Source organism: Sturnus vulgaris, chromosome 1, assembly GCF_052056855.1.
Source record: "Sturnus vulgaris isolate bStuVul1 chromosome 1, bStuVul1.hap1, whole genome shotgun sequence".
Taxonomy (NCBI): Eukaryota; Metazoa; Chordata; class Aves; order Passeriformes; family Sturnidae; genus Sturnus; species Sturnus vulgaris.
Window position 1 is genome coordinate 117,771,133 of NC_142243.1, and position 20,088 is coordinate 117,791,220.

Below are 20,088 nucleotides of genomic sequence, written 5' to 3' on the forward strand. Positions count from 1 at the left end.
TTCTGAGACAAGATAATTTTCTTTTTGTGTTACGTTTAGGATAAGTAAGTAAATTTTTTAAAAAGTTATTTTTGTGAAATTGTGGGAAAGGTTCTGACTTCATCATTCTCATGCAGGCCTATTAGAATTAATTTTTGTCACAATAGATTTAGAGCATGGTGTCATGAAGTGTGTAAAATCCCATGAGTAATGCAGGGCAACCATCAAATCCTCTTTTCAGACTGGAATATTTTTAGCCTGTAGCAAATCAATGCTACCGATTTCCATTTGTAAGAAGAGCCAGTAATTTATGAGGCAAAAAGCATTTCAAGCCTGTGAATTGTTTGTACATTATAATTGTTCCAAGAGGTTGCAGTTTGAGGTTGCAGTAACTGTTTTGGGTAGCAACTGGCCAAGTGTGGAATTCTTGTCCTAAGCACATGAAGCAGCATGGGATTCCTTATGTTTCTTGACTACCTTTGCAATTTATGAACATTTTAATCTCTTTTCTGTAAGAAAGTTGTGGTTTTAGATAGCTGGAAGGAACTCTAGCTTTTAGAGTTACAGGTGAGAAGTTAAGTAACTACAGTTACAGAAAACGTTATAGTCAAGTTCTCAAAAATATTTATCATACCAAAGCAATTGCTTTGCTATAGTTCTGTTATTTCAGGCATTGAAAGACAAAAGTAATTAAGTTATTATTCAGGTAAACTCTAGATATTTGCCTCTTGCTTTATTTTCGGGGTGTGGATTTTCTTTTTCCTTTCAGAATAACTTGCTCTCAGTCATGATGAAGAATACAGTAAAACCAGCCATTATTATGACAGTAATGCCTATTCTAGATCACTATGACCATTCCTAAGTCATACTACTACTGTTAGACACACTGCTGTAAAAGTCATGCTACTACATTCCTGAATTTCTTAAAATTTGATTAACCAGATATTATAATCTTTACCAGTGCTAAATTTCATGTGATTCCAGAAGTCAGTCCTTATTTTTTATAGAACTTTGTATTGGATCATAAGTTCTTTGGAATTTCTTGTGTAACTATTTCACATCAGTAACGATATCAATGCTAGTGGATCATAATTCAGTTTTGGTGCTTTAGTTACCATGTTGATTTAGATATAGGACCACCTGATGATCCAGCCACTGTATAATTCCTTTTGAATACAACTTTTAAGAATAAACTGCTGCTGGTGGTGACTGATAGCTTTTGCATCACTTGTTTTTCTGTCTGGTTTTGGTTTGATTTTGTTTGGTGAAGTGTTTGATTTTTTTTCCTTTGATGATGGTGTAATAAATGAAGGGAAAAGCTCCATCCAGAGAAACCCAGTACAGTATTTTAATCAAGCAAATAAAGAAGGAAAGCACTCTAATACCACTACATAACTTATGCAGTGCAGCAGAAACATCCACAGTGATGCACTGGGAATTCTTCAACAAATTCACGTTGGTGACATACTAAAAATTCTTTTTGCATTCACGTGGAAAGCGCTCATGTGAACAATTTGGGAATCCCTGGAGAACACAGTATATTGGCAATGTGTTGGTTCATCTTTTCAAATTTGGGGCTTATAAGTGCCTCCTGTATCAGAACATTCTATAAATTCCTGGCAGCAAGGATTTCCTCCTTTGGAGAGGGCTCGGTGGTCAGTGGTCCCATTATTGAAAAGTAGTGTTCTAGACTTCTGATGTTTGTAAATTCCACTTTGATTAAATTACTTAAAACTAAATTCCTTTACTGTAATAGAGTTTGGTTTTTCCTTATCTCCTGTGCAGAGGTGTCATTTGATGTCTCTGCATGTATGTGTATTTCTCTCAAGGGTAGATGGAAGATCACTAGGTGCTATTCTAAACTGAAGCTTATGTTTTATAAAATTATATTTGCTCAGCCATTAGAGCTGTGAAATTTATTCATAAAGTGTTACTGTGCTGCTATTGTCTCATTCATGCAGAGCATGCTTTAATCCAAATGATGGCACTGCATAAGTACAGTTGGGCAAGGTTATATTGAGATATTTTTTGATTTTTTTAACAGCACTTAGTTCATTTTTAACTTGAAGAAAATTATTTTCCTGATTTTTTTTTAAATTTGAAATGAAAATTGTTTGTATTCCCAGACATGTGATTTTGCTAATGATGTCCCAACACAAGGCATTGATTCAGGAGGAATTCTACTTGTTTCTAAATGTCAGACTAAGAAACCAGAAATGTCAATTCAATGGTCATAGTTCTGCACCATAGCATCCTTATTCTGCTCTAGAAAATGTACAAAGAATATGATGATAGCATGTGTGAGATAACTCGTTCTTTTCCAGCTGATTCTTGTAGCTCAACTAATCAGTACATTTTGGTCTAGACAAGAAACATAAATCAATCTTTTCAGACTATCTCACTTGCCATGAAAAAATACAGTCCCCCTGCTGTTATGGCCTCCTTATGTGCTGAAGTTACAACAGCAACTGGCAGCTTCATGTCAATTTTCATCTCCCACTAATGTTCTGTATTTCACAGAGGAAATGAGAAATCCCCAAGGTGGTGAGTGTCCCCTTCCTTCAGATGATGAATGGAAAGTGTCAATACTGACAGGAAATGCAGGAACTGAAGCAAGTGCTGCTCTTTGGATATATGGAGACAAAGGATTCACTGGACCAATAACTCTTGGCAAGGACAACAGGAAGCAGCTGTTTTTTCCCAGGCAGGAAGATGAATTTCAGGTAGTTAATGAAGGCTAAGAACATTATTTTAATAGGTGCCTTTGCAAGGATTTTCCTGTCTTGTGAAAAGAAAAAATGTTTTTCTCCTATATTTACTGCATAAAATGAATCTGTATCTAATCTCCATCAATTCTGTGTTAAATCAGCTTGTTATTTATAGTAAGCAACAGAAGAAATTATCTTTCTTTTAAACCCCCTCCCTCATATAGAAGATCAAATGGGAAAACTGCAGAAGTAAATTGATTTATTTACGGCAATTGATTTGAAACTAGCTTTAAAAACTATTCATTCTGAAGCAAACCATGTCTGATATAAGACTTGCATATTGTTTAGGGATCTTTAGTAATTAAATTTTCAGGCATACATTTTCCAAAGCATACTACAAAATGTATGCCGTGGAACTCATTCAATTAAAGAAGAAAACCCATTTTAGAGCTGCCATATTATAAGTGACTGAAATTCCAGAAATGTTTACCTATGGAATAACTAAAGGTCCAATGAAATCTATGTGTTATCATGTTGTGAAAACACAGGATTTCTGCTTCTATTTAAGAAGAACCCCACCTCTATTTTAATAAGGAAATTAGGTCTAGGTAGGCTGAGAGGAAATTGCCAAAGGAGCTGAAATTTCTGTTTTACTTAAAGCTCTGTCTGAGACACATGTAACATTGCTGTCTTCAGTAGCTAAAGCAGAAGTTTCATTATTTTTTTCTGGACTCAACTCGTCCAATACAACCTTAGCACAATCCAAGATTGCTACTGTCAATGATATTAATAATAACAATGCTCTCTATGAATAAGGCATAGGCATGGAGATAGCCTACCATAATGTTCATTTTCTAAGCATATAGGCTATAGATTATGATCCACAGGGAGTCCTATTCTTCTAATTAGTAAATAATTTATAAGCAATATTGGATAATGGCATGTTTGCAAAGTTAATCCATATGCTCAGAAGAGATGGACCAATTTTTCTTTTCTAAAATGGATGTGACCCATTATGGCTGTGTGGTGCAGATATTGATCTTGTGAGAGAGCAGGATCTTTCTCTCAGCACTTGGGGCTACTACTAGGTTTTTTTACATCACATTGACACCATTGCTTTCAGGCATGAAACAGCAAATGTCACTAAAGTGCTTTTCACTCTTTAGTCTGCAGTGGATAAATCCACAAAGAAAAAGCCAATGAGTAAGAGCTCTTTCTTCTCCTTTTCCCTTTAAACTTTATCCTGTACTTGTTTAACAGGATAGGTCTTGAAATGAGGATAGGAATTTAAGACATAAAAAAAGTTACATCATCTTCTTACCATTTCTGTCTTTGAACTTTTATGTTTTCACTGATATATTCTAGAAGAGAGGATACTGCATTTTATTTTTAAAGTAATCAACTCAATCATAGCTCTGGCCAGGAGTTCTAGGAAGAAAGCAGCTTCTGAAAGGCTGTAATAAATCCAGCAATTAGGAATCAGTTTAAAGTTCTTTAAGCTTTCATTTATCAGCAACATGTGCAACTGAAAATTTTGAGTAGAACTAACATAAGAGTTGAAAACCATTCATATATGGCCTTGTCTTTCTTACCTTATTCATGTGAGTTTTCATTGACTGTTTAACTGTTCCTGAGACCGTGCCTGAGAAAAATCAAGACTACCAGAGTGTTTCTTCTGGAAGACCTGTACTTGTTTTAGAGAAAAAAACACTCTTGCATTCTGACCCAGTATACTACATTTTGTTTTGTGTTGTGTGAAACACAACGTGAAATTATGTGCAACTTTTTTCTTTAACTAAAAGTCTGAAGACAAATTTTATTAGAATAAACAGATGACATGATAGCCTTGTATATACAGTGAATACCAGCTCTGTGAATGAGAAACGCATACTCCATATCTCTTGAGAAGTAGGTTTGTGAAATGGGGGGAAAGACAATACCTGTTTTTTTGCATTCAAGCTGAATATATGCCCATACTTTACTACTGCTTTAATCCCAAAGTCTCTAGGTTGCCTCCAATAAGATTACTTTTAGAGGGAAATATTATGCAGCATAAGCAAGGATGTGACTTGGCAGAGCAAAGCAAAGCAATTTTCTTAAGCCAATGGAAAAGAAGGAAACTATACACAGTCACATCAATGTTGCAAGCCTGGTGTTCACATTTCTTTGGTTAAAGGAATTCAGGTTGCTGTAACAAGTATACCAAAACAAATAATACGTGTGAAAGCCACAGATTCTGTCTCAAACAACCATTGTGAAATTTCACTGTGCATTTCAGCATTCAGGAAATCCAGAGTAAAAGTTTTTTTGCTTTTAGACATCTTTGACTAAAGCATAGCAACGCTGTGACTACAACATAAAATTTTCTTTCATAAAAGCACAAAGAGCCAAAAGCTGATACAGGAAATTAGGTAATTGTGACCTCTAAAATTACAAGAGTGCTTTCTGTTAATGAAGGCAAAGAATAAGTGGATAATATACTAGTAGGTGCTTCTAAGAGAATGAAAATAAGTTTTATACAATGTAAATAGCTTTTTGGATGTAAATGGTGGAAAGGATTAGGCTGTTACCAGTCTTTTATGGATGGCATTATTATTTGAGGAATAGCATAATAAAACACTTACTCTTCCTTTCCTAAAGGTACATTACAAATTATCTAAAATTATTTATGCTTGGTTTAAATAGTGATTAAACTTCAAATGAACCCTAGATAAGTGAGTTTTCATTTAAAGTTTTGAAGATAGGGTTGCATATAGTAGTTTTTATAAGTAAGAGAGCACATAAAAGTGCAAATGAATGCAAATCATAGTCAGAAAGCAAAGATAGCATCAGTGGCTTCTGAAGTTTTGCAGATTTTCAGCTTTTGGGAGCTATTCTTTAAGGTCTCAGAAATTTTATATCCTTCATGCTGACATATTAGGGTTTGTGGTCATCTAACTGTGCAGATTTGTGACTAGTAGTCAGAGGATGCAATTTTGTTTAGAGGATGTAATTTTGTATTGCTCATTGCTCTAATGAACAGCCCTCACCAATTTTTTTACTCTTGAAACTTTGAAGAGTTCAAATAGCTGCCCAGTCATTCTCCTGGCAAGCATTGTGACTCCACTAGGCTGTGTTCTGCTCAGACTGGGGCTCAGACAATAATCTCCTTAGCCAAAACAGAGGCAATGTGTTTTCTGAATCCTGTAACCTCAAATCTGCCAACCAAATATTAGGCGTTGTTCCTGAACACTCAGATGCTACAATGGTTCAGATAAATCTAGAATCAATTGCAAAGATAAAGATATGATTTTATGTAGTTATATACTGTACTGTTGTCACTTGATTCAGGTTAAAATAAACAGCATTGGGAATATCTACAAGATAAGAATTGAACTTGATGAATTACCAAATGAACAACCTGAGTGGAACTTACAAAGGGTGAGACTTTTATGGTGATTTTGTTCTCATTTTACTATTTTTTTTATGTGAAATAAAGGCCCGTCCTTTCATAAAGACAGAGGTTTATGAGTTAATAAATGCTGATTTGGATAAGTTCTTACTGAATTGTGTTCTTAAATTGCTTTAGAGGTGACAAAAACACTGATAAAATTCATCTCCTAAAGAATGGAAATGCAGGATTATTTTGCAATTATTTCTAATTCCTGAAGACAGCAATTTTATTGTATTGATGTGTTTGACCAAATTTTGCTTTGTGAAAATTTGCCATACTCTTTGGTGATTCTGTACTCTTCAGTGTTAGGGAGATTCTAGCTTTAAATTCCAGCTCTGAAAAATTGAAAATGATGGAGCAGCAATCCATTACAACAACTTGCAAGGAATGAACAAAGTTTACTGAAAGGTAAAATAAGTAAGTTATAATAGGCCCCACCATTCCTCATAATTATGAATATTTTCAGGGAAAAAAAAGCTTCTGGGTTTATTTCAGTTTGGTGATTTAATTCTTCTTTGTTTTGTTTTAATTCTATTTTTCTCTTCATATTTAGGGATGTTCACCAGACTAAATTTGTTCTAAATGCTTGCTGAGGCTGACAGCGATGTAAAATTTATTTCAGAACTGGGATAAGAATTTTTTGCCTGTTTCTTGTGTTGAATTTGTAAAGGAAACAAAGTTTATTCTTTTTCATTAGAGTAATTTTAAAAAGGTTGATTTAAACAATCAGAATTAGGCAATAATAGAAGATTTTTACATTAACCCAAACGTCTTAACTGAGACTGTAGTAAAACTGAATGTGAGTATAAATATTTCAGTTGCTCAAATGATTTCAGGAATCCCACAGACTGGTGGCTACAAAACATTTCTTTAATATTTTGTTCCAAATTTCATAGGGCAAGCCAGGGATTTCAAAATCTTCATTTCACATCAACAAATAAATCATGTTGAAAGCTGTGTTTTTCTGAAGAAGCAGTTAATATATGCAATTGCTATGAATCAGTAGGGGGCTCTGCCAATAAATATTAGAGGTTAGGAATCAATGCTGCCAATGTATTTCATGTTAGAATAAATATATGCTTTGGTGTTGAAAGCAGTGTTCATTTTACTTTAAATAATATTTTATTGAAAAAGTGAGATAAAGACATCAATTGCCCTGATTCCCTAAGTGTTAGAATTTGGATGTGAGTACTTGTTTTCAAAATTTTGTTTGCAAGACTTATGCATATTATATAAAATTTTTGATTTCCTTTTCTAGTCAAGACCTCTGGAAAACCCCTGTAGTAAGTATTGTAATTCAAGACAAACAAAACCTGCTTTCATAAAAGAGAATAAAGACTGCTGTAATTATAGGAAACAAGTAAGGCAGCTATCTCACTGTACAACAGCAAATAATTCTAGAAATTGGAATTCTGACCATCCTATGGATATATTTATGGTGACGGTACACAGGTTGTTTTTTGTTTTGCTGTAGAAGAGCCAAAGATTACACAAATTGATATAAGATTCCAGTGTATCCTATATTTGTCAAAGTTCAGAAAGATGTAGATGATGAGTTTCATCCTGTTTTCATTCTAAATTAAAAAATATGTGTTGCCCATTTTTCCACATCTTCCAAAAGCTCAGTGTCATGTAACAGCAGCTACCAGAAGGTTTTTGGCCTTCAGTCCTCCAGACACTGTTACATAGAGGGGGTTTATTCATTAAAACCCGGCTTGGTGACATTTCAAATGGCAAACCCACAAATTTCAAATACACATTTGTTTGTTGCATAGTAGTGGCCAAAATAAAAATATTTTCATACTGCGATTTTGTAGGTAATATTCACTGATTGTGTTAATATTTTCTGAGATAGAAGAAAAAAAGATATGTACAAAAACATGTTTTGCTTTTGAGAAGCCAAACACTGGAAGTGAGTTGGAATTGCTTCTCCTTCAGGTGATACTGCAACATCTAAAGAGCAAGAAAACACTGAATTTTCCATCAAACACATGGTTATCAAGGAATCGTGATGATAGAGAATTTCTGTGTGAACTTCCAGTAGTGGAAGCTGGAAAACCTATCTATCCAAGTATGTGTGTACAGTTATTTATATATTGGCTACCTGTTTTTCAGTATTAATGCCAACCGAATTATGGTCCTAGCAATCTTAAAAGCAAATAGTTTGACTGATTTCTGGAGAGTATCTTTCAGAAAACTAATTGCAGATCAGACTTACTGTCATTGTTATCATTAAGCTATAATTAATAAAATTAATTGTGATTATATATGACTTGCATTTTCTTCTTTTGGTTATTTTTGGAAGTTGTTTTATACCATGTGTATATCCACACTGGTGACTTGGAGCAAGCTGATACAGACTCTGCAGTTTATTTGTGCATCTATGGAAAAAGAGGAGATTCTGGTCTAAGACTTCTGCATAAAACTGGTATACCAGTGACATTTCAGAGAGGAATGGTAAGTCTTAGCCTTGTGAATTTAGTTAAGTAACTGTATACAGGTTATACAGATTCCTGATAATAATAATGAAGCAAACCACATAAGGTTAGTTAAATAACTTTTAAGAACTAAGGAAAATATTCTTCTACTGACCCAGGAATTAATAGGATGAGTGAAAACATAGGCAGGAAAAGGGAAAGAAAAATTATTTGAGGGCCTCATCCTCAGATGGTGAGAAGAGCTGCCTATGAATTTAAAACATATCCTTTCAAAGTATGATGAGTTACAGCTGGGTCCAAAAGATTGCACAGAGATTTTTCCGTGATTTCAGATCTTAGTAGATCTGTTTGTTATGTATTTCTTTTAATGTATAATAGTAAAGTATTGTGATTAATATAGGAGAGACTTAAAGTAATTTTTCTTTCAATTTATTACCTTCTAGCTCTTCCAAAAGTAAAATACACATCATCCTGATTTTCTGCAGTATGGTTGAATTTCAGGAACTACTGAATTTAATGTTAACTTTTCCACTAGCCTTCTTGTGACCTTGTCTTGAGCCTGTTTCTTCCTTTGTGATCTATTGAGGATTAACTCTTGTATGTATAACCAGTGGTATCAAGCTCTTAGTGGAACACTTAATTACAAAATGAAAAGCAGTACCTAAAGTACTAAAAATAACCAAAACCCACTGGGAAACTTTAAATGTATCTATACTATTTTAAAATGTATATTTTATGCTGTTACTAATGTATGAGAGATAAAGTTCTATTCAAATTCAAATGCAGAATTTAAGTGGAATTTTCTGTGGGGCATTATTCTAGCTAAATTGATAGTCAGTTCAGCATATTATTTACACAGGGGCTAAGGGGAATGGTTCAAAGTACACTTTGTTATGGAAATGGGTGAATAAGACAGTGGGTTGTTTGGAGCAGCAGAGCAGCGACTGGGATATATCATTTTATGGCAGAGACAGTTGGAATGCTGACTTGAACAACTTGATTTCATCCCTGCCACAGATATTTTCCATTATATTGGGCAAATTGCTTAAAATAAAACTTTCCTGAGTGACCATATTTTTCATGCTTATGTATTGCTGCATAACCAGTTTAAGTTTTCTGAACAACCATAGCTGTAACTGAGTTCAAATAGAATTCTGCTCTGCACCTAGTAAGCTCTTTGAAATGCTAAATATTTCAGTAAATTAACCCCTCTGTTTCTCAGTCGAGCACCCATATCACTTTGCATCTTTGACAGCTTTTGGCAGCAAACTCTGTGCTTTAACTATGTAGGTAAATTGAAATATTATGCAGATGGCCTTTCAAAAAAGAGATTAAGCAGTTGCAGAAAGCCAGGGTGCTATGGGAGAAGTGCAAAGGTGAAGTCACTGGGGAAATCAGTTCTATTTCACTGAGCTCTTTGGGTGGTTGCAGTAAATAATGCATAGAGTCATAAAGATAATGAAGATAAAAAGAGATACTGAAAATCTGTCGTCCTCCTGAGCACACTTTGAGGCAGGAATCTTCCAGAGAGACTAGCTTGTGATCATATATTATCTATCCACAAGGGATAAGTAATCGTGCACAGGCAGTCTCAATTCTGCCATTTGCTGAGGACCGAGAACTTTACAGATATGAATTTTCCAGTGTATTTCTACCCTTTATTTTCTTTTTACTGAGAAGAATGATCTGGACCATTACATTTAGAGAAAGAAAGCTGTATGCCTTTTACTGGGACAAAAAATTATCAACCTGAACAGCTTCATGCTTCTATGAAAATAATATTTTCCAACTATAAGCACAAGCCTAAATTAATAAGGAGAGAATGCCATGTCAGATTTCAATTTATTTCAGTAGAATAAAATGTAAGTAGAGGAGGTGAAACCAAAAAGAGAAAATGATGAGAAGATCTGTTTTAAAGTAATATCAACAAAGGGAATAACAGCTTTAAGTCTTTCTCACCTAGAGAAATGTGAATGGCAAGGTATTGAAACAACACTAAGGGGTTGTGTGAGGCATTTAGGATCATGGATGTAAAAGCCCAATTTATTTGGGATTATTACTGCATCCTGATTTTGGCTGTATTTTCTTATTTACTGTGACACTTCAACAAAAGACATTTAACTCTTCAGATCCAAACTCTTTGAGTACAGTCCAGCTGTCACTGAAACCCAATTGAAATCTTTGTACATTGTGGGAGTTGATCAGGCTTTTAAGCCACTTCAGTTTTTGGAGTACCTTATTGGTAGCAAACTGCAGAGTGCTGTCTCCCCTGCCTTGCAGGTCAGTGTTTTTGAAGTGGAAGCTGTATCTCTTGGGAAGCTGCAGAAGGTGCTGTTGCGCTGTGAGGCCACTACCAAGTCCCAGCATTGGTACTGTGATAAAGTAATTGTCAGAGAAGCTGAGAACAACTCAGAATATGTTTTCAATTGTGAAAGGTAGTTTTTACAACAACATTCTTAAATATTCTTCAATATGTGTGGGTAAAAGTAGTATATCAATTGATGTGCTAAATCTGAGTTTTCAGGCAAAGACATGTTTTGATTATTTCACAGTTTCATAAAATCCACAAAATGTGTTGTTCCAGAACAGATTGCTTGAATTAATCTTCTGTATAGTCTGTAGCAAAGGTTAAACACTTATATTGAGTCTGTGTTACTAGATTTTAGAGTACAGCCTTATCTTACAGGATCAGTGCTGTAAGCATGATTTACCTTTCAGTGAGGAAAGATAAAGCACCTGAAATGTTCTAAATTAGGTGTATTTCTAAACGGGAAAGAAACCAGGTTTTCCATCCAGGACATTATGTCATGCAGCATTCACTCTCTTTACAGCACGACCAGAGAGACAAATACAATGCCCAGAAATATTCTGTAGATGTTCCATTTAAGTTATTAAATGAGCATCTTAAAAGTCAATTGATAAATAGTTCATTTTGCATTTTTAGAAAAATATGGTAATCTCACATTTGGAGTGTCCAGTTTACAGTCTCTCTCATGGGTATATATGCATGACTCAAGTGAAATAAAGAAAGTGAAGAGAAACAATATGACTATGTGACAAGGCACTATAGTAAATAAAATTTAATTAATAATATTTAATAAATGCACATTGCCTAGTTACTTTGTCTGGATTTTAATGAATATATTACATAACCTTGAACAGCTTCTTCCAATTCTTGGTGTCACATCCTCAAAAACAGGAATAAAGATATTTTCTCACCATGGTTAACCCTCTAAATCTGAGATTTTTCTTCAACCAGCAAGATGCTTATAAATAGTAATTTAAAATAGAATTTCTGTGAGTAGATTTGGATGTGGACCAGCTGTTGTTGCTAGCCTTAGATGCTACCTTTTAAAAAAGATATAGGTGAAATTTTCTTTGCATCATAACCATCTCTAGTGAGCAACATGGCTCAGGAATGATGAAGAGCAGGGCACTTTGCTGTGTTAATTCTGTGATAATTAACACCAGATGTTTATTATTCTGTGATAGAGAGTGTTAAAAAGGAACAAGTGTTTCTTTTTTAATGTCTAACTCCTCTACAAGGAAACCCTTCAACTGAAAAGGGATTAAAATAAGTCAGTGCTGGAGGTCAGGTATAGCATCCATGTTTGCCAAAATGTACCTGTGCTCTATTCAAGGAGGGAGAAGGTTTTTGCTCTTCAGAAATCTAAATCAGTAATGTTTAGTCTCATATTTATTTTATTTTACATAGCTATTTCATGATCTAGGACATGAAAAAGTTCTTTGTTCTCATTTAGCCAAGAGTGCATAAGCATTTTATCTGTCTTAAAAACCTGGTATTAGTTTCTGAATGTCTAACAGCTTCTACTCTATTTCAATTATACAGTATTTACTAGTTACTGATACCTTTTAGTATCTGGGATTCCAGAAGATATCTGTACCATCAGTTTTTAGCAGGAGTGATAAAAATATGTAGTTCAATAAGAGAAAACTTATTTATTCGGGAGTAGTTCTTATATAAATTGGCCAAGTAATGTTTTCAAGACAAAAAATAGAAAACTTTGTAAGTTGCTCTGGACTTTTCTTGCCCAGCTTGTACTGGAATCCCAACAGGCTTCATAGGAGACTGAATGATTTAGGTCATTCCTGGAGAGTCCATGGAAGTAGACCGAGGAAATAAAAAACTATAGCCCAAAAAGATTGCTGCATTTCTTTTCCTGTAAAAAAAGAGCTGATTTTTTACCACACAAGATGAAACAAAAACTGTTGGTAATCCATGTTCTGAATGAAAAGTTTTCAAAGGTACACATGGGCTAGGGTAACATGACTAGGAAACCTAAACTCATTTACCTGTCCTCAATTTATAAGAGGAATAAGAAAGAGAAGTGTATGGTTCTATCTTTGTATTTAACACTGAACTGTTTTAAGAAAGTTTTAAGAAATATTGCAATAGGTATGTACAAATTATACATACCTCTCAATCCATAGTACTGAAAAAGTGGTCTGTGCTATATTCTTCTTCTTAGCTACAGAAACAAGTACTGTGGTGCCATATGAGTCTCTTAATCTGATACAAGAATATTTTACACCTATGTAACTCCTACTTTTGCAAGAAAAAGTTTATTTGTTGAGTCAAATAATTTCTACTGTAACATAAATCAAATACTAAAATTTTAGGGGTAGAGACCCTTTGCTGTTAGGTGTATTCAGTATGAAAATCAGAGATGGACCATTCAGTTATATGATATTATAAATAAAAATTGATTCCTACCTGTGTTCTTATTTTCTTTCTTAGGTGGCTTCCATTTGTGTCTCAAGGTATAATCCATTCAGAAATTGAGCTGTACCCTCAAGGTAAGATTTATTGTAACTTTATGGAAGTAAGAGCAATAATTAGTAGCCCTTTTCCTCTGAAGAAATCTGGGCAGATTTTTGCTGTAAATATCAGAGTTAACTTATTTTGCAGTTTTCTTTACTATATTTCTGAGAGAACATGATTTATATAATTGCTATAGATGATAGTGAGAAAGTAAGAAGGGAATGAATGAGAAAGTTTTCTTGTATTGGCTAGAAAAACTGAATGTCTTTTTTGATCTCTTCTTTCAAACCTTTTCTGTTTTCTTAATATTAAAGGAAATATCCTTAATTAATAGATTTTTGTTTTGCAGAGTTTGAAAAAAATCAGCAGCCTGAAATGCAAGAAGCAAATGGTAAATGCTGCTCTTGTTTTCTAATTTTAATGAAGACTGTTTCTGTTTCAAAACTAATTGCTTTACACATTTGTTGCCACTTGTATTTATTTTAAAACATTAATTATAGTACACTATTTGAACATTTCAGCAAACTCTGAACTTCACATTTTAATTTAATAAATAACTTTTTTAATGCTTTCTTTTTATTGTCATTTTTCTTTCCATAATATTATTTTTCTTTCTGCTTCTTTGAAAAATTCTTATTTTTCTAGTACTTATTAATTTCAGTTTTTTTATAGTTAACATTTTAAAACATGATTCTTTTTCATGGCCTATATATAGTTTTGTTCTCAACAATAATTTTTCATTTTCTGTTTTATTTGTGAATTCATATTTGTTCAGGTTGACTTTTCTGTCCTGGCAACCAGAGCAGATAAAATTTAATTCCTTAATAACACATTAGAATTTCTCAGGTATGAGAAGTGCTTCATGCTGCAGGATGAACAATGACCTAGGACGCATTGTGAGAAAGTTTGAAAATGTTTATTCAAAATTTGTTGTATCAATCAAAATATCCATGAAGACCCAAATACCTTGTCCTAAACCTTGTTCCTATGGCACGTAGTTAATGATAACATTTTTGCCCAGTTATTTTAGAAAATATATGAAAATCCTACCCTGCTATAGACTTTCTTTTGAGTCACAAGCATCTTTGTCCTTCTTGCTTTCTAAGCTTTATTCTAAGCAGGCAGGAATTTTCTCTCTGTTCATCACTCTTTGTGCTTTATCTGTTCCTCACACCTTGTTTTTGCATGGCCTGCCCTGAGAGATGCTCTTTTCCTTAATTCAAATTGGTCTGCTTAGTCCTTTCTGCACCCACAGCAGGGTCTCTGGGCTGTGTCATTTGAGCTGTGCAAAAGTCTCAATCAGAGTAAAGCAGCCAAAAGTGTGTGCCTGTAATGGCCTCTTGTTTGGGACACTTGGTAAAACATGGATCAGTGGGAAAGAGACTTGAAATTGTGAGATCTGCTCCAATTCCTGGTTTAGTGGCTGATCTGAGAGTTTGTTCACTTACCTTTTTCCCCCCATGAATTTTCTTTCAAATTTTATTTCTGTATCACTTTTAAAAAAAACCCCAGAATTATTTTCCTAGTGTATTGTAATGTTTCTAATAATATAGGAAATAAAAACAAAAAAAGGAAAAAAAAGAACATGTCTAGACAGTCATCTGTGGCAAGATACTACTTTCTCATGTCCCCAGAACCCCAGGTGAGAGATTACACTTTTCCTCTATGGATGCTAAATGAAAGTTTTGTCATAACACCTTTATCTCTATTCTTTACCTCTCAAAGTGTGCTCCTCTTCAGTCCTTAAGGAACTGTTGGTACTCCACCTCATCAGAACAACCCAGCTTTTTATGCCAACAAGAATTATATTTTTGTACTACTCACTGTTTCCCTTTTCTATTTGGAAGCATGCAATGCAGTGCAATGAGGATTTCTGGCATAAGAAGGATTAGAAATTTAAGGACTCTTTTCCTATGCTCACATTGTTTTGCAAACACAAGCCCTTTCTATTTCCAGAAAAAAGGAACAAGCCTCAAAGTCAATACAGAAGAGTTCAAAACAAAACTCTTCTTAATGATATTTTTGGGGGAGTCTTTACCATCAGAGGGGTAGTTGTGTGCAAAGCAGTTTATTGATACCAAGCTTATACTTGGGAAGTAGGAGCTGAACTAGCTAGAAAATACAGCCTCAATATTAGCAACTGCATCATTTCAGAACCCCATTGCTTAACAAAAGACAGAGTCTGAGAGGGTAATACAATAGAAAGAGCCATCAAAACCACTTGAGGCACAATTAATCAATGAACACGTCAAAAAGAAAAAACCTTTTACCTGTTTTAAAGTGAGTATTTGTTTCTGAATGATGTTTGAAATTTTAGGAGAAGTAGTGGGTCATATTTTACCCCTTGTCTGCACCATTCTTCATAAACCCTTGTAAATGGAATTGTCCTCGTTTTCCAGTCAAATGGTTCAAAGCAACCTAGTCTTTAGGAAATGATCATTTTATTGTTTGAAAATGCAAAAAGGCTGAATTTTTTGTAAAGAAGCTTTTTCTATGGAGCAGGGAGCCTTTGCCTTATGCTATTTGTTTCCACCATCAGTGTATAGAGGCTTTTCACTCTTCTAATTCATGTTTATCCTTTTGTTTTCTGGTGCTACAGTTCTTTTGTCAAGAAAGTGAGTCTATAGAGAAAGCTGTGAAGAGAAGATGCAGATTTTCAAAGGCACAAAAGATTTTCTTACAAGCTGGAGTCTGACAATTCTTAATTAAAATTAGATAGTTCACTTCCTTTATGGAATTGTAGAATAGTTTGGGTTGGAAAAAAATCTTTAAAGATATCTAGTACAGCCCCTGACATGGATAGGGACATCTTCCACTAGACCAGGTTTCTCAAAACCCCATCCAACCTGGCTTCAAACACTTCCAGAGATGGGACATCCACAGTTTCTTTGGGCAACCTGTTCCAGTGTCTTACAATCCTTACAGTAAAAAAAATAAATTTTCATGTCTTATCTAAATCTACCCTCTTTCACTTTAAAACCATTCCTCTTTGACGTATCACTACATGTCCTTGTAAAAAGTCTTTGCTTTTCTTTTAAGCCCCCTAATATATTGAAAGGCTGTAAATAAGGTCAGCCTGACTGGAACCTTCTCTTCTCCAAGCGGAAGAACCTTTTGTCACAGGAGAGGAGCTCCAGCCCCTAATCAATTTTATGGCCCTCTCTGTGCCTGTTTCAACAGGTCCACATCCTTCTTTTGTTGGGGAACCCAGGGCTGGATGCATCCCTCTAGGTGGGGTCTCATCAGAGCAGAGTACAAGGGAACAATTCCTGCCCTCGGTCCCTGGCCCGGGTTTGATTAGACAGAACAAACAAGCCGTTGCTGCTTTTTGAATTCCCAACTGTGTATTTATGTCCATTTAAAATTCTATCACCTTCCCAAACTAGACATCAGCCAGACCACTAAAGACTTGGAAAGCAGGAAATCAAACTTCCTGCTCCAGTTCAATTTATGTGGGGCAAATTACTGAGTGATAATGAGGCTGGTCCAAGATAAATACTTCTGTCAGACAACAGATTCAAATCATGCAGTCATTACCAGACAGATTTCTTCTAAGAAAACTGCAGTGTAGGCTATGGCATTTATTTATAAGATGACCGTGGGGTGGTATTTCATTTGTTGTTTTCCATGAACAGAATGAATATAAGTCACTATGTGGAACTTGTTTTACACAGACAAAAGTTGCAATCCATGAGGGGTGGAGAAGCGTGCAATCCCATCTTTTCAGATGTAGAAATGCTTTTTACAATTATGAATTGTTCTTTTTTAAAATAAGATTTATATTAAGCTGCTTTTGAATGTTTAAATAATGTGTACATTGTATGGGAGCAGAGATGGCATTTTAGTGTCAGGGAGCTTTATATAAAATGATTTTCTAATGAGTCTTAATCTAGTTCACACTACAAAACCTTTTTTTTTCATGCTGAGTTCAATATCATGCTCCCATCCAGGCAACTTTCTTGATGTATCACATCAACCTAAAATGAGAGGAAATTGTGCTTAATCGGGATGCTTTGACATTTTTCCAGTTGCATTTCTTGGTTATACTGTTGTCATAATCCAAATTCTAGATGGTGGTCTGCTTCTGTGTTGACCCTCGGGGTTACTACTAGAAATCTCACTTATCTCTCTGCTCGTTTTGCTGGTTTAGTGCAGTGTAAACCTGCTTGATCCTTGACCCATAACTTGCTTAAAATGAGTTTGAATGATGCAGTATTTTGCCAATCCTGTGTTGCCTCTTCTGACATTATCTTTTAGGTACATTATAGTCAGAGTCCTTGGGCCAAGCTGTGCTTTCATTTATATCTTTCAAGTAAACTGCTTCGTATAAGTAACATTATTTCAAGTATTTTAATATTTTTTTTTCTTTACAGAAGGAGACTGGAAGATAACTGTAGTCACTGGGGATTTTGAAACAGCTGGCACGACAGCAACAGTATTCCTTTATGCTTATGGAGAAAACAAAGCTTCTGGTCCTATTATTTTGGGATCTGGGAAACAGCAGCTGTTTAATCCCAACAGTGAAGATACATTTAAGGTATAGTATGGCTGTTATATAAACACTAGAGAATTCAAAACAAATGAGAAGTAACTCTTCTCAAAAATAGATATTAGAGGTAGCAAAAAAGACTCAAAGAAACATGTAAGGATGATTAGGTATTTCCGAGGGAGCAGCTGATTTTTACGACCATGAGTTTTGAATCAGGAAATGTGTTCACGACGGACATGTCTCTCAGAATCTGCTTCATACTTGCATCTTTTTGATGTTCTAGTTTATACTAGATGTTCATTTGAAGAAGTAAAAAGAACTTTCTTTGCATTTATATATTAAGATAGCCTTGGTTATGGTTTGTGTTGCATATCCATCTTCAGAAGGGTCCACTGTAATTCTTCCACAAACTTCCTCAGACTTCCACTAAAGCACTCTTGTATGAACTTTTGCTTGGAGAAAATCAGAAGGAAAAGAGGATTGTGGCAGCTAGAAACTAGAGGTAAATCACATATATTAACTCATGTGATTTAAACTACTGCTGTCTTGTTTCTCCAAGCAAATGGAGATATTTCTTTCTGCTGACAAAAAAGTCTTAGAGATGTGCTTCAGAAACATGACATTTCTCAGGACTTCTACAAGATCCTGTAATTCCATCCATTTTCTCTAGTTCATGCAGTTCCTTGGTCAGAACTCTACCTGTAGCAGTAGTTAAATCTGTGATATGTCACTTAGGTTAAATAATTCACATATAATGAACAGATGATGGGACATCAAGTGACAGATGGGACAAAAAAGTATCTTTTGATACCTAAATCAGCCAGACAATAACTTTCTAGCACAGTTTTTTTAAAAGGAAGTCTTAACTGATGCAGGGTGCTGGAAGAGAGCAGCATAATATAGTGGAAACAAATAAAACACAGTCATGCGTCACAAAAACAATCAAAATACCATATAGTTTCAAAATCCCTGTAGTCACACATGCAACCATAAGGAATCACAGAGAAATGGCCCACAAAAAGAGAATGTGACTAAACTGTACTGGATTGTTTTAAAAATCAGGAATAGTAGTCTGATAGCACAGTTAACTGTGTAGTAACTTGGATACCTGAAAGTACATAATGAATACTCAATATAGTTAAATATAATTAAAAAAGAAAGTTAATAAAACTTGAGTAAATCAGCTGGCACTCTTTTATAGGGCCCTGAGATTTCATTCTAGAACTTAATTTTATTGTTGCTTCTATTACTTTATATAGCAAGTGTAACTTCATTAACCTTGGTTATCTCTGATTAAGGTTTGCGTAAATGCAATTAAAAACTTGCCAGAGTCCCTTGTAATGCAGGTATAATGTAACAAGTCTTCTATCTTTGGAGATTTCCATGAAATTCATTGAAGGTAATTTACAATTGTGTGGTGGGGAGAGTTCTTGTTTCTGACTGGAGTTCTGGGTTCCAGGTTTCCACAAGAGAGTAATACATACTCTGCACAACATTTGCTCTTGTGGCTTAGAAGTTTTTCCTACCAGATGGGTACGTCAAGGATAAACAATGCAGGAACAGGAAAAAACAAAATTTAAATCTGATGGATTTCCTTTTCTGCTCTGAATTGTTCCTATGTGTTCAAAGAAACTACTTCTGGGCTGTGGTTTTCTGCTTCTGTTACTGTTCAGGCATAGTTTTTAGGGCATAATTTTTCTGTTGAGAGTCATTCCTTCTCCAGTAGAGGAATATCAATCTACCACAAGTTACAGCTTTCATCACAACTCTTATCTGTTTCCTGCATCTTCCTCTGGTGTCATCACAGTCCCTGAGTATTTCTCAGTATTTCAAAAATACTGATTTTGGCAGAATGTTGGGTTGCTCAAGACACTGGAGCTTTAATTATATTGTAAATTATATTCTCTGGAGCCCTGTATTCTGCATCATCATTCTTTGAAACATGCTGAATTATCTCTTATGACTGTATGCACTGTTTGATAAAGAAATTCTTTTTAAAAGTATTCTTTTAATGTTTGGTCATGCCAAATATTCCCTTCTGTGTCAAAGAGAACTAAGCACAAGACTGTAAGCCTATTATCTTCTGTAAAAGCCAGCTGCAATCTCTCAATTTTTATTACTTCCATACATAATAATTCCATACCTTCGGGTACAAGTTCTGCTGGTCTAGTAATAATGAAGTCAGTAAAAACATTGACTGGTTCAGTAGATCTGCTTTCAAAATACTGCTTGCCTTAGTGACAGTGGCTGGACCTAGC

The 20,088-nt window shown here is 34.8% G+C and overlaps 1 protein-coding gene across 1 annotated transcript in view; it reads left to right on the top strand.

Moving 5' to 3' along the window:
* The window catches only part of RP1 (RP1 axonemal microtubule associated), a 171,517-nt gene that overhangs the window by 38,119 nt on the left and 113,310 nt on the right, over positions 1 to 20,088 (top strand). Inside the window, exons 17-24 of the mRNA XM_014881614.2 lie at positions 2,500 to 2,702; positions 6,018 to 6,107; positions 8,059 to 8,191; positions 8,426 to 8,577; positions 10,839 to 10,993; positions 13,318 to 13,376; positions 13,691 to 13,732; positions 17,715 to 17,878. Of these exons, the coding sequence (XP_014737100.2) occupies positions 2,500 to 2,702; positions 6,018 to 6,107; positions 8,059 to 8,191; positions 8,426 to 8,577; positions 10,839 to 10,993; positions 13,318 to 13,376; positions 13,691 to 13,732; positions 17,715 to 17,878 (998 nt within the window). The remainder of the gene's footprint in view (positions 1 to 2,499; positions 2,703 to 6,017; positions 6,108 to 8,058; positions 8,192 to 8,425; positions 8,578 to 10,838; positions 10,994 to 13,317; positions 13,377 to 13,690; positions 13,733 to 17,714; positions 17,879 to 20,088) is intronic.